The sequence below is a fragment of the Castor canadensis genome, chromosome 1 (assembly GCF_047511655.1).
Source record: "Castor canadensis chromosome 1, mCasCan1.hap1v2, whole genome shotgun sequence".
NCBI classification, from domain to species: domain Eukaryota; kingdom Metazoa; phylum Chordata; class Mammalia; order Rodentia; family Castoridae; genus Castor; species Castor canadensis.
This window is the reverse complement of record NC_133386.1, coordinates 148,322,361-148,337,421: the sequence shown is the minus strand read 5'-3', so window position 1 is coordinate 148,337,421 and position 15,061 is coordinate 148,322,361. Positions and strand designations below refer to the sequence as shown.

General features: G+C 41.0%; 1 protein-coding gene across 2 annotated transcripts in view; it reads right to left on the bottom strand.

Annotated features, from left to right (window-relative positions):
• Nucleotides 1-14,608, bottom strand: part of Wee1 (WEE1 G2 checkpoint kinase) — a 31,531-nt gene extending 16,923 nt beyond the window's left edge. Inside the window, exons 1-10 of one of the 2 annotated variants that reach the window (XM_074041131.1) lie at nucleotides 13,928-14,608; nucleotides 12,380-12,585; nucleotides 11,730-11,790; nucleotides 11,149-11,321; nucleotides 9,938-10,059; nucleotides 4,873-5,019; nucleotides 3,173-3,268; nucleotides 2,993-3,078; nucleotides 1,377-1,547; nucleotides 1,139-1,284 (exon numbers count right to left, since the gene is read on the bottom strand). In XM_074041131.1, coding sequence (XP_073897232.1) covers nucleotides 1,139-1,284; nucleotides 1,377-1,547; nucleotides 2,993-3,078; nucleotides 3,173-3,268; nucleotides 4,873-5,019; nucleotides 9,938-10,059; nucleotides 11,149-11,321; nucleotides 11,730-11,790; nucleotides 12,380-12,585; nucleotides 13,928-14,500 — 1,781 coding nt within the window. In that variant the 5' untranslated portion in view covers nucleotides 14,501-14,608. The remainder of the gene's footprint in view (nucleotides 1-1,138; nucleotides 1,285-1,376; nucleotides 1,548-2,992; nucleotides 3,079-3,172; nucleotides 3,269-4,872; nucleotides 5,020-9,937; nucleotides 10,060-11,148; nucleotides 11,322-11,729; nucleotides 11,791-12,379; nucleotides 12,586-13,927) is intronic. The other variant, XM_074041135.1, reaches the window with a different exon arrangement.
• Nucleotides 14,609-15,061: the final 453 nt, after the last annotated feature.

The following is a 15,061-nucleotide window of genomic DNA, read 5'->3' as shown; positions in this document are numbered from 1 at the left end:
TCAAGTGGTAGAGTACCTGTTTTGAAAGTCCTAAGTTCTGAATTCAAACCCTAGTCCCACCAAGAAAAAAGAAACAAAATTCAAGTAAGACTCTACATACTGTGAATCTATCTTTACCTAGTAAGAGTTGAAAGGAAAACTTTACTTGCTATTGATTAAAAACTATGATGGGTATCAAACTAGTGATATATATAAACCTTTTATATTCAGTATAAAATTTATATAAATTTAAACATCAAAAAATCTTAATTTTAATATGAAACCTTCCCAACTCACTTTCATTAGGTTTAGAAATCAGAATGACAGCAATAAATTAAAAGAATTAGAAACTGCCAGAAGAGTTAGTGAGATCCTGTTTCAAAAATAAACAAGCTGGGTGTGAGTGCGCACGTTCATATTCCCAGCTACTCAGGAGGCAGAGGTAGGAGAATCTTGGTCAGAGGCTGACCCAGGCAAAAGTGAGATCCTATCTGAAAAATAAAGTAAAAAAGGCTGGAGGTGTGGGCTCAAGTGATAGAGCATTGAACTCAAAATCCCAGTACCAGTCTGTAATTCTCACTACTTTGGATGCTGAGATCAGGAGGATAAAGGTTCATGGCCAGCCCAAGCAGTAGAAAGCCTGCTTTGCAAGCACCAGCCCCATCAAAAAAAAAAAAAAAAGATACCTAGTACCAAACAAAAAAAATTAGGAATGTGATCTGTGGTTACTAAATACTTGCCAACACTGTGCTCTTTAGATACACTTCTTTGCAAACCAGCTTTCTGAAACTGTCAGCATTCACGTCAAGAATCATTTACCAACTTAATTGACACTAATTTCATCCTTTCATAAAATAAGTAAAACAAAATGTCATAAGGAAAACATTTTGGTGAGAGTAAGAGGGGAGAACTTATGATTTAGGGATTGGGGACTATCCTCACTTGTGAACACATACCAGTCTTAATATTCTTAATCTTTGTAACTTCAAAGTGGAGTAACAACACAAATTTAACAGTTCAAATATTAATTTAAAGCAGAAGTCCTCAAATTTTCATTGTAACAATCTAACTACTTAGATCTTTGTTGACAGAAAAGTCTAAATGATCTCTTATAACTTGAGAATGAGAAAATAAAAACAAAACAAAACCCCTTACTTACTTCTGTAAAAGTGAGTTTTTGAACTTCTCTGCATTCAATTCTATTCGTAACTGTTCTGCACTCTTTCTAGATGCAGACAACAATACTGAATGCTTTACTAGTGCCATTGCTGATGGTCTTTTCTCTGGGTCTGGATGAATCATAACCTTAGAAAGAAAAATAAAGTTGTGGTAGAGATATACAACTTAGCAAAATTTTGAACAGTGTCAATAAAGTACTTCGTATAGAAAATGCTCACTTTTAACAACTCTGTAAACTCCTGGGAAAGCACTTGCGGGATCCGAGGCAGTCTACCCTGTCTAATTTCATGCCATTGGTCTCCATTTCTGGGAAGAGGTTCAGCACCAGCAGCACATACTACTGTGAGGGCAAGGGCAAAAATATCTGCTTTCGGTAGATGGGTATAGTTCTGGAAAATTTTAAAAAATTAAGGCAATGAAAAAATGGTTAAAACAGAACATTACGTATCAATGATGACTTAAAAAAGAAACTAGACTAAAAAAGTTCAAAGCCACATTGAAATTAATGATCTATTCAGAGACCAAGCTGCTAAACTTAGGGAGATGTCTATTTTCTTATATTACAAATACATACCTGTGTGTGTGTTAAATTGATGTATAAAAGTAAATGCTTTTTCTTTTATCACTAGCCCAATTAAACTCTCAGAACAAACTCCTATCCCTCTAGGGATTCATATTCTATTTTATTTCAAACCCCCTTAGGTGCCACACTATTTTTGAAACTTTGTGACATAATTTAGTCATTTCTTATTAGTAAATTTTTATTTACCTTATTCTCAGTTTATGTACGTATGTGACTATTTCTAAAGAAGAAACTTAGAAATGAAAAGTTCTAGGTCAAAGGGTATATGTTTTATATATATATATAGATAGATAGATAGATAGATAGATAGATAGATAGATAGATATTTTGGGGGGCTGGGGTTACTGGGGCTTGAACTTGGGCCTCATGCTTGCTAGGAAGGTGCTCTAACACTTGAGCCACGCCTCCAGCCCGTTTTTGCTTTATTTTTCAGAAAGGGTACTGAGTTTTTGTCCTGGACTGGCCTGAGACCAAGGTTCTCCTTACCTACATCCTCCTGTGTAGTTGCAATCATAGGAATGCAGCACCTCACCCAGCTCATTGGTTGAGATGGGCTCTCACTAACCGTTTGCCCAAGCTAGCCTCAAACCTTGTTCCTCCAGATCTCAGTCTCCCAAGTAGCTGGGATTATAGGCATGAGCCACTATAACTGCCATAATTTTTTTTTAGTGGAACTGAGGTTTGAATTCAGGGCTTTGGCCTTGCAAAGCAGGCACTCTACTGCTTGAGCCATGTCTCTATAGTCTATTTTGCTCTTTTGCTCTGGTCATGTTGGAAATGGAGTCTTGTGAACTACTTGTCCAGACTGTTCTCAAACCTCTATCCTCCTAATCTCAGCCTCCAAGGTAGCTGGGATTACAAGTGTGAGCAACTGGCTAGCTATGATTTTTTTTTTAAAACAGAAAATCTTTTATTTTTCTTTTTGGTGGGACTGTGGTTTGAACTCAGGGCTTCACACTCACAAAGCAGGCACTCTACAGCTTGAGCCACATCTCCACTCAGATTTTTAAATATTGATAAATACTAATATTCTGATCTCCAAAAAGGCTATGAAGACTATTCTAAAGTTAAACAAGTACTGTGTGGGAACATCTCTTTAACTGCAACACAAAAATTTTTGCTAGATTAAATATCCCTGGGTAATGATGTGACTTTTTGTTTCTACTCCACTAATTATTAAATTTTTAATATATTTGAATTAATAGTCTTCTATGAACTGATGCAGATAGTATTACTGAAGGAAAAAATTACCTCTTGTAAAACTTCATTTGCAAGAAAACGGCTATCACCTTCTTCAACTTGTGGGCTAGAGATTCTTGTTACATGCCCAAGATCACCTAGATGTATTGAAAAAAAGTATATTCAAGAATTAAAACCAAAGTGAACAGACTCTCTTAAATTTTAATATAATAATCTAGTTTTTTTCCTTACCTATTTTAAACATGACTTTGTTGGATAACCAGTCATCTTCATCTCCTTCTTCAGTGGCAGCATTTGGAATTGAGGTTCGAGATATGAAAATATTACCTATTAGTTAATATACAAGCCATATTAATAGAGTTTACAAACATAATCAAATGTAAGAATCATTCAGAAAGTTTTAAAAATGGAGATTCTTATGTTCTACTTCAAATCCAGTGAGAGTAACTTCAAGGGTTAAGGACCAGAGTGTAATTTCCAGGGAATACATTTTTTAGCTTAGCACTGACCTCTGAACATTTGGAATACACTACATTAGACCCCTGTCATCTATTAATCTTCAGCAGCTTATTAAGTTTTAAAATAATATAAAGATAATAAAAGTAATTCATGATGCTGCCTAAGCAGAAATTCTAATTCAATGCTAAAAGGCTGGTGTGAAAAGAATGAGCCGTAATGACCCAATCATTGTATTCACATATGAATACAGGAAATTAAAAAAAAAGAAAGAAAGAATGAGCCATTTAGCCAGAGTTTCACTGACCATATTGCATCAACATCCCAACACTAATTTGTGGTTCACTATTTCCCACTATATACATGCTTTTTCTTCAAATTTGAGTAAGTCACGGTTTGTAGCTCCACGCTAGCCCACAGGAAAATTAATCCTGCTCACAAAGAAATCACAAAGACAGCCCACTAGCCCTGATTCAGTGACAATTTCACCTTATTTATAGGACAACTTAGTTAATGATGGAATCTATAAATTTAAAGATTTTTAAACTTCACATCCCTAAATATTTTCAATTTTTGTATCATGTAATACAAGGGTCTACTATATTTGTCTGACACTTTAAACAAGATGACTGTGTACAAATTAAGTCTTACTAATTCAGATTTACCACCATTAGTCTAATATTTTTCCTTTCAAAATGAAAAACTAGTGAGTTATTTTACAGATATAAAAATTCTACAGATTTCAGAATCAAGAAAAGGTATGTAAAATGACTTAAATTTCTATGAATTGACACAGACCCCCATAAATTGACAAAGAATTATTTTAAGCCTATAAAAATTTGTGCTCACTTCAGCAGCACTTGTAACACTAAACCTATAAAATTCAACTTAAAAGTACCTAGCTTAAAATGATGAATTTGAATCCATCAACCCTTAGTTACAACTTCCAATTTATAGGAAATATAGGAGAGAAAGGACCAAGCTAAAAATAAAAGGAAGCAACCAGTCAAATCCTGAAGGCTTATCTTGTGAGACAAGTCTTTATCATTTTTAAAAAGCAGGGTGAAACTTCAAAAAGAAAAATGGATATAACCAGATGCACTTCTCATGGTCCTGACATAAATACCAATTTGAACAAATCAACCACCAAAGACTTGGGTCGAATGAGAAAAATTTTAGTATGTTCTGGCCTAGAAGAATGGGTCTTTAAAGTCTCACTATCAGAGTACACTTTAAGACTATGTAGTTCCTATAAAAATAGAGTAAAAATTTTCCAGCTTTTAATAAGTATTATCTCAAATTTTTGAAGCAAAGCGGTAAATAGAAATCATAAAGCGATACTGGCAAAGTGGGTCAAAGACGTTTAAAAATCAAGTCTACATATATAAATATATACATATTTTCGTATTATTACAATAAAATGTTTTCTTCTCTATAGCCCCCTAAAACATGGGACAGAGGACTCTAATACTTACTAGGTTTTATATCCATGTGAACCAAAGACATTGAATGAATATATCTCAAGCCCCGGCCAACTTGCAAAAGGAGATCCTTCAACTCTACTTCTGTAAAGTAACTCATGATTCTGTAATTTTCACTTATAGCATCAGCTAAACTTCCACCTAACAAAAACAACAAAAATTAGTATTTTCTTTCCGAAACTTAGTTTTCTTCATTCCCTCTTTAAATGAATGACTGAAGTCTCAACCAAGAAAGTGACATTTCACAGGAACACATTCCTTCAATCTTCATGTGAAATAAAATTTAACTTTTCTTTTTGGCAGCACTGAGGTTTGAACTCAGGGCTTTGTGCTTACAAAGCAGGTACTCTATGGCCTGAGCCATACCTCCATTCTGTTTTGCTCTGGTTATTTTTGAGATGGGGTCTTGAGAACTTTGCACAGGCTGACCTTCAATGGAGATCCTCCCGATCTCAGCCTCCCAAGTAGCTGGGATTATAGGATTACAGGTGTGAGCCACTGGTGCCCAATTCTATTTAACAAGCTTTAACTCAAATGACAGCATGTATTTATTATCTTGAAAACCATTCTACACCACTATTTCTATGTGTCCATAGAATTTGATTGTATAATTGAATAGTAATACGCTAACCAATTCCTCCTAACTGATTAGACATTTTAAACTTATTTCCAGCCTCTGTTATTACATACAGTGAATAACCTTATTCACTGGTCATCGCAAACATATTAGTATTTCTCCTAGAACCCAAATTGCTAGGTCAAAAGGTATGTGTGCTTGTAATATACGCATGCCTAACACACATTATGTATAACCCCCAGAGAAGTGATAACCCCCAGAGCAGGCTATACCAACTTACATGTCCATCATTAATGTATGAGAATACTCTTTTCCTATATTCTTAACAGTCTACAAGCTGTATAGGTAAAAACCAGAATTTTAATTTTTTTTTTTGGCGGTACTGGAGTTTGAACTCAGGGTCTCACACTTGCTAGGCAGGCACTCTACCACTTGAGCCACTCTGCCAACCCTTTTTTGTGTTGGGTATTTTCCAGATAGGGTCTCTTCAAACTATTTGCCCAGGCTGGCCTCGAACCATAATCTTCCTAATCTCTGCTTCCTGAGCAGTTAGGATTACAGGCATGAGCCACTAGTGCCTGGCATAATTTTAATTTATACTATCTTTTATTATGAATGAGAACAAACCTACTTTTATTGGGCCAACCAAACCAGTTAATTTGTTTATATTTTTAAATTTTTTCTAAATTTATACTTTGTCTCAAAGGAAATGAGTTGTTTAAAAAAAACAACCTGTTTAAAAATTAAGAAATAATAAAATCAGAGCCAATGCCATAAAATCAGGAAGGTAAATGATAGGCTTTACAACTTGAACAAGATTAATTAACAAAATATCAAAATATTTTTTAAAACAAAAACAGGAGCTGCAGAGGTATAGCTCAATAGCAGAACACTTGTTTAGCATGTACTGGGGCTGGATCCCCAGCACTGCCAATAAATAAATAAATACATAAATAATAGATAAGTTAGTCACACATTTGGTTTTTTTAGTCTTCCTCTATACTTTACTTGTACAATGTTGAATAAGGAAAGTACAGGAGGGCTCTAGAAGGGAGCAAACTAGTAAGCCTATCCACTAAGGGAAGCTAAGTCCTAGATCAAATTTAGTTTAAAAAAAAAAAGAAAAAGGAATATGGCTACTTTCCTTTCTAAAGGAGGTCCAGCAACTGTTTCTGGACCAGTTCCTTCTACCTCATTGCTAGAAGGGCAAATAGAGGTGTGAAAAGCGAAACACTCAACTGACATTTCAGGTTCTCTTCCCCTGTCCATTAACATTTTTCTACCCTGTAATTTCAGTCTATCACTAAACCAAGAGAAAGGGCTTAAAATGCAAATGACTGTTAGTGATAATAAGGAAACTCAAATCCTTTTACATTGTGAAACTGGGAAAGACCTGAAGATAAACCCTATAAGGACATTCAAAGCAAGAGCAATGGTGTAAAAAGGAAACAAAAAAAAAAAAGAGGTGTCAAATGTATCTAGGTAGCCTGAGGTGGGTGTGGGATCCTGGTGGCACACACCTATACACCTATAATCCCAGCTGAGGCTCCAGAGTTCCAAGAAAGCCTAGGCTAGAGAATCTTTATCTCAAAAAGATAAAGAAGAAAAATCCATGATAGCTTCATTTTCTTTCATCTAGGTAAAAAGACCAGCTATATAAAGATTCAGTCCTGTTTTCTTAAGTGTTTTATACTGCTCCAAAATAAATTACTTTCAAAATATTATTTCATAATCTAACATTATTTCAGTACAGTGTCTTCGTAAATTGGTAGCAATACTATTCACACTTTCCCACACACCAGGCCAAAGGGTCTTCTAAAAACCGTATGACTTGAAGCTAAATGCATGGCTCAAGCAAGGAGAGCTCTTTCCTAGCAAGGCAAGAAGCCGACTTCAAACACTAGTACCGCCAAAAAAAAAAAAAAAAAACCCACAAACATCTGAATTACATAATCATGTTTTGGTAGGTTGTTACATGTTTTGTGATCCCTGGACTGCTACTGAAATACTTCTAAAGAGAGTTCTCAACATCAACAAAGTGAGAGAACAAAAGAAACTGAACAGAGTCAGCATCTGGCAAATATGGGCTAGAGAAGACATATGATTCAAACTGTTCTAAATTCAATGTAGTAACTGACAAATGAAGGTTAAGAAACAGAATAGTTCACAAGGTCATGGGAGATAGCTCAGTAATTTTTTTTTATGGTATGAATAGAAACATTTCAAGGGCTATATGAAACAAAATAGCAGCAATACTGTATACTGAACACAAAGCTCTTTCATGTGTACAGAACTAAATCAACTCAATGAGTCAAGATTAAGAAATTTACAAAAAACCCAAGAAATGTATCTTTCACTTATTTTGTTCATTGCCTTTAAATATGGAGAACCTGACTCTACTATCCACTTACTCACTCACAAGCAATGAATTTTGCTAATCTTGTTTAAAGAAAATAATGAAAATCAACAACAAAAATCTATTTCAAGTGTTAACTAAACTTTAAATTCTCTAATACTCCCAAGAGATATTCAGGAATAGAACTAATCCATTACACAAAGATGTGTGTATGTAATAACAGATTCCTACAAAGATGAGAATTCAAGTTAAGATTTAATGAAAAAGAATACTAGCTGGCCCCCAAAGGAGTTTTTGAAATTGAAAGATAAGTTGATCCTATACATTTGCCTATTTTGTTTCACTTTTGAAAGGGAAGAAAGAAGACCAGCTAGAAAATTTAAAGAGCAGATGGTGGGAACGAAGCAGAATTTCAGAATGCCTCTAAGAAACAACTAAATTTAGGCTGGGCACAGTGGCTCAAACCTGAAATCCTAGCTACTAGGGAGGAAGAGATCTGGAGGCTTGCAGTTCGAGGCCACTGAGCAAAGAGTTAACAAGACATTTCAACCAATAAAAGCTGGGCGCAGTGGTGTGTTCACCTATCATTCATGTGTAGACAAAAACAGGAGGATTTCAGTCCAGGCTGGCCTGGGCATAAAGATTTTATCTCAAAAATAACCAACACAAACCAGGAACTGGTGGCTCATGCCTATAGTCCTAGCTCTTGGGAGACAGAGATCAAAAGGATTAAGGTTCAAGGTTAATCCAGGCAAATAGTTCACAAGACCCCATCTCCAAGAAAAGCAGAGCAAAATGGACTAGAGATATGGCTCAAGTGGTAGAGCACTTGCTTTGTAAGTGCAGAGTCAGGTCCAAACTCCAGTTCCACCCAACAAAAACAAAATAAAATAGAACATGGAGCCAGGCACTGGTGGCTCACACCTATAATCCTAGCTACTCAGGAGGCAGATATATGGAAGACCAGGGTTCAAAGCCAACCTGGGCAGTTTGTGAGTCCCTATCTCGAAAATACCCATCACCAAAAGGGCTGGCGGAGTGGCTCAAGGTGAAGGCCCTGAGTTCAAGCCCAATACCGCATTCAAAACAAAACAAAACAAAACAAACCACATTACCAATACAAAAAGGGCTGGCAATATGGCTCAAATGGTAGAGCTCCTGCCTAGTAAACTTAAAGTGCTGAGTTCAATCCCTGGTACTAGAAAAAATAAATAAGTAAATAAAAATAAAGAAACACTGAATTTAGATCAATGGAGTAGTGACTGTCCTTTTATAAACAACCAACATCAGTATCAGAAGCACACAAAATGAAATGGAAAGGAAAGGCTAGATGCAGTGAGAATTTACTGAACAAAACGTCTTTGGTATGATTTAAATGTATCCCTGAAAGTGCACATATTCGAAACTTACTCCCCAAAGTAACACTATTGAAAGCTGGGGCCTAATAAAGTAAATAGGTCATGAAGGATCTACTTTCAAGAATGAATTAATGTTGTTACCATGAGGCTACGTTAACAAAAACAAACAAAAAAACAGAACTATAAGCCAAATAAATAAATTTCTGCTCATTACTGCCCAATCTCAGGCCTCTAGTGGGATCCTCTCAATCTCTGCCTCCCAAACAGCTGGGAATACAGCTGTGGGCAACTGCACCCATCCTCCAGGTGTATTTTTTCACACCTGCAGAAGACAGACTAAAAACAATCCTAACTACTATGCAGTTAACAAGCTCTTCTAGGTGACAGGGATATCAGAATGTGCAAGGCAAGGCCACTGTCCTCTGGAGAAGCTCAAGAGAATCTGAGTGACAGACACATAAATATTATGTAAAGTCCTACTAACTGAGACATGTGCAAGATGCTTCAGAATGGACAGTTTTCAATTTAGTTACACTTGGAAATTTATGCTATGCCTCTGATCTTTGAGTTTCCAAGAGATGAGAAACAGAGGAAACTAAATATATAGCTTAGTGGTGGGGTACTTGTCTAGTCAGTCCACATGAAGCCCTGAATTCCCTCCCTAGCCCTGCCAAAAAAAAAAAAGAGAAAAACTTAAAATAATAAATATTTACTTTCTGTTCATTTTGTAAAGCTCCCAAGTTTATCAAAGAGTCATTAATTACTCACCATTACAATATTCATTCTGTATAAGCATATGGTCATCTTCTGCCCAGGCAGAGAAATAGCGAACCACATGAGAATGCTGTCCAAGCACTGCATGAGCATATACTTCTCTCAAAGCGTTCTGCCTAGGAGAAATTTGAGATCAACAGAATGCTAAAACATTTTTACTCAAGACTAAATCAAATTAATTTACCTGAAATTTCATAAAATAAACTTGACTTTCCTAACTATTATTATGCTAAAAAGCAACTAGATTTTTAAAAAGGTACTAAGTCATTATGGAGCTGGATATGATGGTGCTTGTTGTAATCCTAGCACTTGGGAGGCTGAAGCAAGAGGATTGTGAGTTTGAACCCAACCCCGCTCCCTTTCCCCCGCCAAAGAAAAAAGATCCTCTAATCCTAGCTACTTGGGAGGCAGAGATCAGGAGGATTCTAAGCTCAAGGTTAGCCTGGGCAAAAGTTCAAGGGACCCCATCTCAAGCAATGCCTAGGCCTGGTGGTGCAAGCCTGTCATCCCAGCTATGTGGGGAAGTGCGAATAGAAGAATGCTGTCCAGGCCAGCCTAGGCATAAAGCAAGACCCTATTCCAAAAATAGGGCTGGTGGAGTGGCCCAAGCAGTAGAACACCTGCCTAACAAGTGTGAGACTGAGTTCAATCCCCAGTACGTTTAAAAAAAAAAAAAAAAAAAAAATCAAAACCTCATATGAGACTTTCCAAAGACTTCCATTAAAGAAGACTGTCAGAAAGAAGAAAACTTGCTGGCCCCAAGACTCAATGAAGATCAAAATGCATTTTACATGCATGCTGACAAAATATAAGAAATTTAAGTTAGGCTCTAAAATCAAATATTCATACTATTTACCAAGACCAATAAAAACAAATGATGCAAAATTAAAAGGGCCTCTAGTAGTCAGGAGGCAGGGCTCAGGAGGATTACAGTTTGAAGCCAGCCCAGGCAAACAGTTCATGAGACCATAAATCATCCAACCCAAAAAGGGCTGACAGAGTGGCTCAAGTGGTAGATCGCCTGCCTAACAAACTTGAGGCCAACTTTAAACCTCAGTACTGCCAAAATAGGTCTAATGAAATCTGTAACTTCTCAAAGAATACAAGAATTAAATTCAGGGTTTCATCATCCATAATCTTAATACATGTGTGTGTATATGACAACATGAGGCAAAAAAAGCAAGACAACAATGTTTAATACATACTCATCAACAGAGCCTGCCAATGGCTTTTTTGATCGTTTAATAGCATAAATGCATCCATCCAGCCTCTTTACACACTTGAACACAGATCCAAATTCTCCAGAGCCTATTTTCTCCAGCTCATGAAATTCTGTTGTATACCGTGACTTCATGTTGCTTTCAGTAATTGTAATTCTCTGTAACAGAAAGGGTATCCATACATATAGTACGAAGACATAAAATGATTTTTTTGCTTTGATGACAGTATGTGAAATTTCAAAATTATTCTGCTTCATTAACTCATTACACTTTACTATTTGACATATATATATACATATACATATATACATACATATATATGTATGCATATATACATACACGTATACATATGTATATATATATATATATACATACGTAACTCGCTAGGAGGCAGAAAGCCAAATTTCAGAAATAATGAAAAGCATTATTTCCAGGTATGGTGTTAAGTTAAATGCCTGTAATCCTAGCACTCAGGAGACCGAGGAAGGAAGATTTCAAGTTTGAGGCCAGCCTGAGCTACACAGTAAAAAACCCTGTATCAAAGAAATAACCAAAGAGCTACTTACTTTAGCAGGTCTTGTTTCATCTTCAAACTCATAATCACTGGCTTCCATGTCTTCACAGGAACTGAAAAAACAGTACAAATTTTATCTAACAGACATCAACTTGAGATCCAAGACTTTTATCTAGTAAGTATATAGTGAATTGGTTTTTAATGAAAACAAAAAGCATTTAATTCTGTAATCACAAGATTCAGCTCAGCTGATGAAAAAGTACCTGTTGTGAGACATGCTAACTAGATCACCACGACAAATCAAAATTAAAACCTTTCTAAACCAACTCTGCCTTTTTTTCTTGTGGGACTGGGCTTTGAACTCAGAACTTCACACTTGCAAAGTATGGGCTCTACCACTTGAGCCACACTTCCAGTTCATTTTGCTGTCATTATTTTAGAGATGGACTGGCCTCAACTAGGATTACAGAGATGAGCCACCAGCACCCAGCTCTGCCTCATTCTTGACATCAGATTTCCAACAAGGTATCTAGGCTTTTTATTCCTTCTTTTCTCACACTATGCCTTTCCTACAGCTGATTATTTCCCACCCATCTCCTGGGAGTTAAGTGCTAGTATGAGAAAAACTTCCAGAGCACATTCATTCATGCCATTGGAACCAATATTGGGTGCGCATGGGAACCAAATTATTAAGTGACTTACTCATTCCAATATGCTCTCTTTCTTCGGCGACACTGTCCTGAGGAATGAAGCAACACAGGATCTGGGGTAAAAGGATTAATATTCACTTGAGGAGTCTGTCGAGTGTCAAACTCTCTTTTTGCTGATCTTTCTATATCTGGGAATAGAGAACCACCTCGGAGTTTAACAGAACTGGAATCAATTCCTCGAGCTTTGGAAAGCAAACTCTAAGAAAGAAAACATAAAAATGTTTAGGATTCAAGTTCTATGAGCAGCTTTCTCAATTTCACTTTCAACAGTCCTTTAAAGTGGCAGAACAAAGCAACCTATCAGGGTAGAAACAGAGCACATGCAAGGAGGCCCCGGTTCCATCCCCAGTACCCGGCAAGACACAACACACTGCCTTTGTTGTAGGTCAAGCTAAACAAAACGGTGGCTAACTTAGGAGTGTGAGGTTGGGTACTGTATATACGAAAAAAAACAGCAGCGTAAAATGGGTCTCAATCCTAAAAAGGAACATTCATGCCGACTTATTTAAAAACATTTTAGTGGTTAATAGTTAACAAACTTCCAACTGTCTAAAAATAGAAGGCCGTCAGAGTCCCATAAAAGCTCCCCTCCCCAGTCTAATTAGGGCCACAAAAGCCACCCCGCAGGGCTCCCCCCTCTCTTGCCCTGGGCAAGTCGGCTCCTAATCAACACAGCCGTGTATTGCACATATTCCCGAGGTCGGTGACTAAAGGTGCACAGAAATCAGCAGGGACTCGGCTTTCCCACGTTCACCTTACAGGTGCGATGCCTGTCTTCACTGGGGAACAATCTGCCGTGGCCTGTCCTGGTTTACGCGGTCACTTGCACACACTGGCCAGACCACCTACGGGTGCTGAACACCTTACAGACTGCAGAGACGTGACCCACAGCACCCGGTTCCCAACCATCTATCACACTCAGGTCAGCCGAACCGGCACGGCCAGCCCCACGCCTACCCGATACTGTGTCCCCAAGGAAGCTGGGAACCCCTCAAGTCACGCGGGAGTCTGTAAGCCAGCCTCCACGCCAAGTGGAGGCGCAGAGCCCCTGCACGCCCCCTGGTCCCCCCGCACCGCCACAAGACACGGAAGCAGACGCGGAGACAATTGTACCCTCTAACCGAACCCCTGCCTACGCCGCCCAAATGACAGCCCCGGTGGCGGGATTTCAAAGGCACCATATGGCTGGGGTGTCAGGAGGCGGGTCCGCACCCCTAGACATCCCGCACGCACTCGGCGCCGCGGTCGGGGCTACGACTCCGCAGCCACCTGGCCGGGCCCTTTTGTAAGATGAAGACGCTCGGACGGGGCCCATTGTTCAGTTACATAATCTCAACGGCTAGCTCAGGGGAGGGCCAAAAAAAAAAAAAAAAAAGAGGGGCTGGCAAGCAAGCGAGCGGGGTGCGGCCGGGCGGTTATGTAACCGAACCCCGGCGGCGGCGCTCTCGGCCTTTTAAAGGACCGGGACTCCCGCGTCCGCCCCGCCCGCCCGTCGCGTCCCGACCACCTGGCCGGCCCCGCACTCCCCCCGCCCAATCACCTTGGGTGTGTGCGGGGTGTCGAACAGCCGCAGCTTGCGGAAGGTCTTGTGCGGCGGGGTGCCCGGGTGGTCGGGCAGCGGCGAGCAGGCGCCCCGCCGCGTCCCGCACACCCGTGGGGACGCGCACCCCGGGCCGCCGTAGCGCACCGGCGAGAACGAGCTGCCCAGGAAGTAGGCGGCCGCCGGCGACTTGACCGGCGACGAGGAGCCGAAGCCCTCCTCCTCCCACGAGTCGCCCTCCGCCCCGCCGCCCGCCGCGTCCGCGCCCGGGCAGGCGCCTTGCAGCAACATGTCCTCCTCCTCCTCCAGCTCCTCCGGGCTGCCAGGGGTGGGGCCCGGCGAGCGGCGGCGCTCCGGCCCCGGCTCGGTGGGGCTCCGTGCGGGCGGCAGCGGCGAGTCGGGCTCCTGAAAAGCCGAGTCCTCCCCGGTGCTGTGACCGCTACCCTCCTCCTCCTCTTCCTCCTCCTCCTCTTCACAGTCGCTGCAAGGCGAGAAGATCAGCTTCTGCCGCAAGGAACAGGCGGCCCCGGCGCGGCGGGGCGGCGGCGGCTGCTGCCGGCTCAGGAAGCTCATTGCGGGCCTGGAGTCGCGACCGAGGACCGGAGAGCCGCGGCCGGCCGAGTCCAGGTCGCGGCCGGCCTAGGGGGCGGGTCCGCCACGTGCAATTGGGCGCGCCGGGCCGCAGAGGCGGCGGGCCTGCGCGGCGGCGGTGACCACTCCGAGCCGCCCGGGACTGCGGGCGCGGCGACGGCGGCGGCGCGGACGGCCCAGCAGAAGCTGGGTGGCTCGGGCGCCAAGGCTGGGATCTCCGCAAGTCCAGCCGCAAGTTCGGGCTCCGCGGCTTCCCGCGACCGTTAACCACGTGACGGCCCAGCCCACCAATCCCCGCCCAGCCCCGGGTTTGAAAAAAAAAAGGAGGGCGCGACGTCGCCCGCGGGGGAGGGGCCAGCTACGCGATTTTGGCGCGAACCTGCTAGCTCCGCCTCCCCGGCTCGGCGCGGCGCCAAGCTTGGGCGGGGTGGGGCGGGGTGGGGCGGGGCGCGGCTCCGCGGGCCTTTGAGCTAGCCCTGGCGGAAGGAGGGCCGACCCGCCGTCTGGTCGCCGCCCGGACCGAGCAGGGCTGGGAGCCTCCCA